Source organism: Dama dama, chromosome 12, assembly GCF_033118175.1.
Source record: "Dama dama isolate Ldn47 chromosome 12, ASM3311817v1, whole genome shotgun sequence".
In the NCBI taxonomy this organism is placed as follows: Eukaryota; Metazoa; Chordata; class Mammalia; order Artiodactyla; family Cervidae; genus Dama; species Dama dama.
In genome coordinates, this window is record NC_083692.1 from 56,377,141 (window position 1) to 56,385,967 (window position 8,827).

The following is an 8,827-nucleotide window of genomic DNA, read 5'->3' on the forward strand; positions in this document are numbered from 1 at the left end:
ATATACGTACCCTTATTTTGTGTGCAATAAAAATTTTAAATAATTAAAAATGAGTCTAATATCTGCTTTATGGGACAAATGAGATAACATATGTAAAGTGCTTTTTTTTTTCATTTATTTTTATTAGTTGGAGGCTAATTACTTTACAATATTATAGTGGTTTTTGTCATACATTGACATGAATCAGCCATGGATTTACAAGTATTCCCCATCCCGATCCCCCCTCCCTAAAGTGCTTTTAAGAGTCCCTGGATGGTTCCAACAAATATGAATTCCTTCCCTCCTGCCTATTGGAGCTTCATGAGGGCAAGAGTTGTGACATTCTCACCTCTACCCCCTTGTGGGAGCTGGTACACAGCAGGTACTCCAAAATGTTTGATTTAAATGCAGTGTCCCAGCTGTCCTTCTCAAGACTGCTGCTCAGAAAGCTCATCAGGTAAAAACAGCTCTTAACTTAAAGCCCCTTCCTACCATTGCGCCCCAAGATGAATTTACATATTACCAGTTTAGAGACATGAAACTAAAGGAGAGACATTTTCAGGTGGAATTAGTCACCACCTAGGACCCAGAAGCACAGGGACATTTCTGACCCGCAAAAGATGAAACCACACAGCAGAGGGCACGGATACACCATTTGGCTAGAAGCCCAGGCCACTGGCTCCAGGCATTCCAACATTTCTGAAAGTTAAGACAGACTTCCTCAATTCAGTTCAGTTCAGTCGCTCAGTCGTGTCCGACTCCTGCGACCCCATGGACTGCAGCACGCCAGGCTTCCCTGTCCATCACCAACTCCTGGAGTTTACCCAAACTCATCTCCATTGAGTCGGTGATGCCATCCAGCCGTCTCGTCCTCTCTCATCTCCTTCTCCTCCCGCCTTCAATCTTTCCCAGCATCAGGGTCTTCTCCAATGAGTCAGCCCTTCACATCAGGTGGCCAAAGTATTGGAGTTTCAGCTTCAACATCAGTCCTTCCAATGAACACTCAGGACTGATCTCCTTTAGGATGGACTGGTTGGATCTCCTTGCAGTCCAAGGGACTCTCAAGAGTCTTCTCCAACTCCACAGTTCAAAAACATCAATTCTTTGGTGCTCAGCTTTCTTTATAGTCCAACTCTCACATCCATACATGACCACTGGAAAAACCATAGCCTTGACTAGATGGACCTTTGTGGACAAAGTAATGTCTCTGCTTTTTAATATGCTGTCTAGGTTGGTCATAGATTTTCTTCCAAAGAGCAAGCGTCTTTTAATTTCATGGTTGCAGTCACTATCTGCAGTGATTTTGGAGCCCCCAAAATAAAGTCTGCCACTGTTTCCACTGTGTCCCCATCCATTTGCCATCAAGTGATGGGACCGGATGCCACGATCTCAGTTTTCTGTATGTTGAGCTTTAAGCCAACTTTTTCACTCTCCTCTTTCACTTTCATCAAGAGGCTCTTTAGTTCTTCTTTGCTTTCTGCCATAAGGGTGGTGTCATCTGCATATCACAGACTTTCTAGAACCTCACAAAAAGGGACCTCGAGGAACCTCAAGGACTTTTAGTCTCCACTCAGGAGCCACTTGCATGAGGAAGGGAAGTTAGAGAAGTTCCACTTTATCTACACTATACTTGAGGGTTCTGTGTAAGAATTCGGGGGTGGGAGGAGTTTGAAACCCACTGCTGTCTGGTCAAACCCACTTATTTTGCAAGAAGAGGAAACTGAGGTCCAGACAGGAGAAAGGACTTGCTAAAAGTCACACAGCCCATGCCAGCTGCTTTTCCCCTGGCTTTTGTCAACAGCGCCTCAACCCTCCAACAGTGGCTCCAAGGTTGGGAGGCCAGTGGCCTCCTGAGGAACAACCTAGGAGAGGGCCTCCAAGGCTGAAGGATTATCTCAGAAGGAAATTTCAACCTTACTAAGCTTACTTACAACCTTCCCCCTCCCTCAGGGGACCCAGCCCACCCTGCTGAACTCTCAGAGCTCCTCACCCAGCGCAAGTAAAATGGGAGCACGATTGTCCCCTTACACCCCCTCCCATGAAGAATCATCACAATCAGGCTCTGAGGAAGCTGTCAACAGAGGGGAGGGGAGTCCGACATCACAGCGCACCTCCGTGCATTGGAGGCTGTGACACACCCCAATCTCTGATGAGGAAGCTTAGACTCAGAGAAGTTCAGCCGCCTGCCTAAGTGGACATGAGAAAACTATCTTCCTGGTGAAGGTCCAGCTCTGCTGGGCAGCCTGCTTGCTCATTCCCACATCTAACAACTGGGGAGCCCTCAGGGAGGGTATCAGGGTCAGTTCAGGTCTCCATCCTGCCAGTGGGAAACTTGTCCCACACCCACTCACATCCACACACTCCTGCGCACACTTGAGAGTCCCTTGGACTGCAAGGAGATCCAACCAGTCCATCCTAAAGGAAATCAGTCCTGAATATTCATTGGAAGGACTGATGCTGAAGCTGAAACTCCAATACTTTGGCCACCTGATGTGAAGAACTGACTCATTGGAAAAGACCCTGATGCTGGTAAAGATTGAAGGCAGGAGGAGAAGGAGACGAGAGAGGATGAGATGGTTGGATGGCATCACCGACTCGATGGACATGAGCTTGAGCAAGCTTTGGGAGTTGGTGATAGACAGGGAAGCCTGGCGTGCTGCAGTCCTTGGAGTCGCAAAGAGTCAGACATGACTGAGCGACTGAACTGAACTGAACAGGGAGTGGGTCAGGGTCAGTTCAGGTCTGCTTCCTACCAGTGGAAAACTTGTCCCACACCCACTCACATCCACACACCCCTGTGCCCCTGCTCAAGCCTCTCTCAAGGCTGCTGAATGGAACCACTTCAGAAGCTAAAAACACATCTCAGGAGATGGGTGGTTTGGGGAAGAACAGGACTCCGGAAGCAATAGTGAAGAGGCCAACGTGCCAGCATCGCTCCGTCTCCAAGACTCTCCCAAGGAATGCCATACACAAAGCAGTTGAGAAACACAATGTCAGAAAACACAGCAGCAACCTCCAGCTGCCCCCCACCCAGGGGCAACCCCCACTGGATTCTCAAATACAAGGGCATGTGCCCTCTTCACCTGCCCCTAGGACCTTCCCACCTGCCAGTGAGGCAGCAGTTAGGCATCCTCTCTTCCAGCGCACCCTCCTAACCTACCACCTGTATGGCCTCCTGCTCACCCCTCTGGGCTCCCTCTCCTCCCCAAAGTGAGAAGACTAGCCTCCACCTTGCAGAGTTACAGTGAGGATCAGCCCGATCCACACATGCCATGAGCCATCCACAATGCCTAGCCCAGAGTCAGGTCAACTGCTGACAATACGCTGGGGTCAAAACCCCAACCTGCTGCAGACCTACTGGCTGGCCCCCTGCCCACCCTAACCATGCCCCATCCCAGGCTCCAGACGTCGGGGACCACAGCTTCCTTCTGCCACTGAGAAAGCTGACTGGATACGGATGGAGCAGCCTCCTCGCATCAGCTGCTCTCACAAAGAGAAGGAGGTAAGTGAAGTGTAGGATGCTGAGAAGCCCAGATACCATCTCCTCCCGGAAATCTGGGGTGCTCTCCCCCGTCAAGGAGTCCTAACATGATGGAAGTCTCTCTCCCATCCCCCCCCCCCAACCCCACCCCCCCCACCCACCCCCCACCAAGCGCCCGATCTGCCCGCTCTCCCACCCGATCTTTCTGGTCAAAAGGCCAGACTTCACAGGCGGCCTTAGGGGCCAGCAGTCAGGTCCCGGAGGTCGAGGACCGGCCAGAGCGCCCAAGGCCAAGGCTGGCCATACCCGGGGGGTGGGGGTGGGGGCGGCGACAGGGAATAGGCGGCTAACGCCCCGGAGCAATTTGCCTCCTCCTGCCCAGCCCCGGACCGAGCACCCCATCCCGCCCGTCGAGCCCGCAGACGGGCGCTACTCACGGCGGGAGGCTGCGCGGCGGCGGCCGTGGGACCGCGGTGGGCACCGGGGGCCCGGCCGGGCGCGCTGCTCTCGGATCTGCTCCGCTCCCTGCTCGCCCGCCCGCAGAGACACCGAGGAGGCGGAGCGGCGGGCCCCGTCCCAGGCGCCGGCTGGAGGCGCGCCCGGAGCCCCGAGACCCGGCTCTGAGCGCCCCCTGCCGGGAGTCCCCTCGGGGCGCCCTGGGGTGAGGGCTGCAAGCCTCCCGGCCAGGTCGGATCCAGCACCTCCAAAAGCCGAGGTTCCCGGAGAGGGGGCGAGAGCCAGTCGCAAGACCTGGCGTTTTCACGGACTCCTCCGCTTACATGCTTTGGGGCTTTGAACAAGTCAGCTAACCTCCTAACCTGGAAGTTGGTGTACATGAGCTGATACAGTCGAGATAGCCTGGCGAGATCACTCAGAAAGCGGTATTTCCTTGTCCACCGCTTCCACGCACGCACCGTGAGAGAAGTCCCACCAGGGAGCAGACCTCTTCCTTCCTCCCAGCCAGAGCGGAAACCTTACCATCCACGGTTCACAGTGGGCTGGGGGCCGTGATGGGGGTGGGGGGACACTTCCCTCCTCACCTCCCCGTCCGCTCACCCCCACCCCCACTTGGAAGCGGCCTGGCCTCAGTGCCCGCAGCCCTGCCTGGCACGTTGGTGAGTGAAGCCCCGCATCACCCTCCTGCCTTCCCGAGTGAAAGACCGCGGAGTGGAGTGTTCCTCTCTTCCTCCTGCCGAAAATCCCGGGAGGAAAAAGGAATGAGAATGGAAGGGGTGGTGGAAGGAAATGGAAACAAAATGTAAATCAAGTTCAGTGGTCTTATTTCAGGACAAGAGGCTGTTTAAAGAAATGAAGGCCCCTTCCCAGAACCTCGCTCCTAGGCCATCCAGGCAGCTCCTCAAGGTAGTCCCAGAGGACAGAGTTACAGATTCAGTCTTCTATTTGGTTCAAAGCTCTGCCATTCCCAGTCTTGGTCATGGCACTTGAACTTATTCTTTTTTTTTTTTTTAATTAATGTGTAGTTTTTTTCTTTTTCTCTTTTCTTTCTTTCTTTCTTTTTTTTGGCCATACAGGTTCACCCACCAGGGATGGAACTCCCACCCCCTGCAGTGGAAGTGGGAAGTCTTAACCACTGGACTGCCAGGGAAGTCCCTGACCTTGTTCTTCATCAGCAAAGTAGGCAAACACCCCTTCTTACAGCATCTAACAGAACTACTGTGGGGCTGAAATGAGACAGAGTGTATAAGATGCACCTAGAGGATCTCTCTGGGGCTTCCCCAGTGGCTCAGCAGTAAAGAACCCGCCTGCCAATGCGGGAGATTTAGGAGCCTCAGGTTGGATCCCTGGGTTGGGAAGATCCCCTGGAGGAGGAAATGGCAACCCACACCAGTATTCTTGCTGGGAAATCCCATGGACAGAGGAGCCTGGCAAGCTACAGTCCATGGGGTTGAAAAGAGCCTGACACTATTTAATGACTGAGCACACACACACACACACACACACACACACACACACACACACACACACACACAGGATCTCTACTCACATGAGCAACTCCCTGTCTCCAGTTTAGCCTTCCTAGATACTGGGGTGCTGAGATGTACAGATGAACCAACCCTCCCCCACCCCCCAACTGACTGGTACCTCCGCATTTGTGACGGCCTCTAGAAAGATGCCCGGGCTTCCCTGTCCCTAAACTTGACAACCTTCCAGGACAGCACAGGCTTTGAGCCATCACTCCCAAGAGCACCAGGCTACCTTGAGTTGAGTAATATCCAAGACCAGAGGTGGCTCTCCAAGTCAATGGACTCAGGAGGATACCCACTAGTAAAGTTTCTCCAGCATAAGGTGAAACCTTCATCCTCAGACCACCCTTCAAACACCTCCTCCCCCATTTCCTGTTATCTATTGCTGTGTAACAAACCACCCCAGCCTTGTGGCATGAAGCAGTTTTGTTCAACTCATGTGTTAAGGGTTAGAAGCACTGACAATGCACAGTATATATGGCTTATCTCTGCTCTAGGATGTCTGGTGCTTCAACTAAGGAGACTTGAGTGGGTGGGAGTGACTTGAATGGCTGGGGGCTGGAATCATCTGGAAGGGTCTTCATTCACATGGCCAGACCCTGCACTACGATGAATGCAAGGCTGGGCTCAGCTGTGTTGCCCAAGCACCTATGTGTCACCTTGCCGTCCCTTCCCCCTCTGAGTTCATGCTTAATATCTCTTTTGCAGCAGCAATGTCCTTGTCCAAGGCAAAGTGAACATTCTTGGATTGACACACAGCAGTCAAAAAGTGCTAGTCAAAAGCTAGTCAAAAAATGCTGCTGCGGCAAGGGTCACTATCAATTATTCCATCCAGCCTGGTCTTTTTTCAGATGAGGAAACTGAGGCTCAGAGAAGTGACTTGCGCAAGGTCACACAGCTGGTAAGAGACAGAACTAGGATTAGAGCCAGGCCCCCTCCTGATTCTGTTTGGTGCTCTTTCCTCTGTACCTGCCAAACACATTGCCTAGGGAGGTACCATCTGGAAATGGATTTTGTGCTTGGGGTGGAGTGACTTCATCAGACGCGGAGGGCAGCGACTGAACACTGAACATGGGACCAAGGCAACAGTGGCAGGGAAGGGGAGACCCTGAGGGTGGCGGCAGCAAGGACACCTACACCAGAATGAAGTCAAGAGGAGGCCCAGGTATTAACAGCTGAGAATTATGCACTCAGCCTCAGTTCCTGCATGGATCCAGATGCCTCCCCTGGCATTGAAGGCTCTGACCTGCGTTTTCTCACTGCGTACACACATCCTCTTCCCTCTTGTGTGTGCACGTCTGCTCTCTTGCCAGCTTGGCTTATTGGCTGTTCCTGCCTCCATGTTTTTCTTTAAGGCTTTCCATCATCACTGCTTCAGTCCATCCTACAAAATCCTATCCATTCTTCAAGGGCCCTCTCATGTATCATATCTTTCATGGAAACTTCCCTGATCTCACCTCTAGATGGCTCCTCCTGTGAACCCTACCACTCTTGGTTTCTACCCAATTGACATTCCCTTTCCTCTATTTTACTTGTAATGAGTGTCCACTTCTCTTCTCCTCAAGGGCAAGGACAGCACCTTGTTCATCTTTGTACCAATACACTTCCTGACATCCCCAACCCAGCAAAGTCTGTTAAATTGAATTACTAGAATGTGAATGCCACAAGGTAAGGGACCATAACTGTCTTGTTTCCTATTGTCTCCCAAGGGTACCCAAGTGCCTAGCACTTACTCTCAGACAGAGAGATGTACAATTAATGTGAATTACTGGCACATTACATTAAAGGAGTTCTCAGCCCTGAATGCACATCAGAATCACCCCAGGAGAGTTTGAAACTCCTAACACTCAGGCTGCACCCCACACCAATTACAGCAGACCCTTGGGAGTGGGATCTGGGCTTCAGCAGTGGTTAAAACTCCCCAGGTGGTTCCAGTGTCCAGGCTGAGCATGACTTTGTTCATGTCCCAGAGACCCAGGGAAAAGAAAGCACCCTCCATCAGCCCACCAAACCACAGCCACACCTGACCACTTGTGCAAAACCCTCCACGGGCCTGTGAGACCGGTGAGTCCTGGGAGCCTGAAGCTTCCACAGGGTGAGAAGACAAGCCCACAGGACAGATGTAATCATGGGGGGTGGTAAAGGGCAACAAAAGTAGTGATACCCTAAAGGACCTAAAACACACGTTGGTGCCTGGAACGTTTACAGAGGGGCAAATTCCCAGGTGGCTCGGTGGTAAAAGAATCTGCCTGCCAGTGCAGGAGATGCAAGAGACACAGGTTTGACCCGTGGGTTGGGAAGATTGGCAGACTAGAGTCCCTGGGGTCACAAAAGAATTGGACAGAACTTAGTAACTAACCAACTGCAAGTTTATGGAGCCTACCAGCCTGCTGATGAGGAGGCACGACCAGGATTTAGAGGCTGCATGTGTGGGCTGGGGTAGCCAGCACTGGGGTTGGCATAGAAGACGTGGTGTGAGGGCTAAATGCAGGGACCCCATTGCCAGATGCCTACTGTGGATCCCAACACGCAACCTACTGTGTGGTCCTGGACAATCTTTGTCTGATTTTTTTGGCCATGTCACGCGGCATGCAGAATCTTAGTCCCCCAACCAGGGATGGAACCCATGGCCTCCGCAGCGGAAGCACAGGGTTTTAACCACTGGATGGCCAGGAAAACCCCCCAGGCAACCTTCTCAATCTCTCTGTGCTCATTATCCCCATGCATTGTTGTGATCATCCCATTAGTTATGGGTTATCTGTGCACTTAGATCAGTGTCTGGCGCTTAAGTGCTCAGTGAGTATTACTATATTTTAGTGTCCCTTAAATGTCTGGTGTGAGCCCCGCTAGAGGAGGAGACGGATCTTACTCGTCTTTACAACCCACCCACTCCCAGCCTGACTCTAAGCTAGTGTCCAGTGAAGACTGGACTGCAGGCATGCAGTGGGTCCAGAGCTGACTGCTTTCTTCTGCTCTCACGGCAGCTCAGGAGAGGGCACAGGGGGTTCCTGCCCAGCTGGCTTGCCCCCTGGGTAGACGGCAGGCAGGTAGGCTCCTCCTCTCAAAGGTGGCCCCGTGGCCTGGTTCCTCAGCCCTGCCCGCCCTGCCCGCCCTGCCCTGTGCCCTGTGCCCTCTGCTCTCCCACGCCCAGCCCGGCAGGGTCAGGGGATGGGACAGACTTGGCTGCCCTGCTCGGGAGGCCCACTGGCTTCTGCAGACAGAGGTGGCTGCTTTGACCTCTAGGCTGGCTGGACTTAGCAAGGCCTTGACCTCATCAGTGGGACAGAGCAGGGCAGGGGAGGAGAGACCGAACAGGGCTGGGACATCAGACACTTTGCCTTTCTCTGGAAGCCTGGAGGACAGGGATTCCCCAGGCACATGC

The 8,827-nt window shown here is 52.7% G+C and overlaps 1 protein-coding gene across 1 annotated transcript in view; it reads right to left on the bottom strand.

Annotated features, from left to right (window-relative positions):
- LOC133066834 (serine/threonine-protein kinase H1-like) overlaps positions 1-4,296 on the bottom strand; it is a 102,555-nt gene extending 98,259 nt beyond the window's left edge. Inside the window, exon 1 of the mRNA XM_061158238.1 lies at positions 3,898-4,296. Within this exon, the coding sequence (XP_061014221.1) occupies positions 3,898-4,296 (399 nt within the window). The remainder of the gene's footprint in view (positions 1-3,897) is intronic.
- Between the last annotated feature and the right edge of the window lie 4,531 nt (positions 4,297-8,827).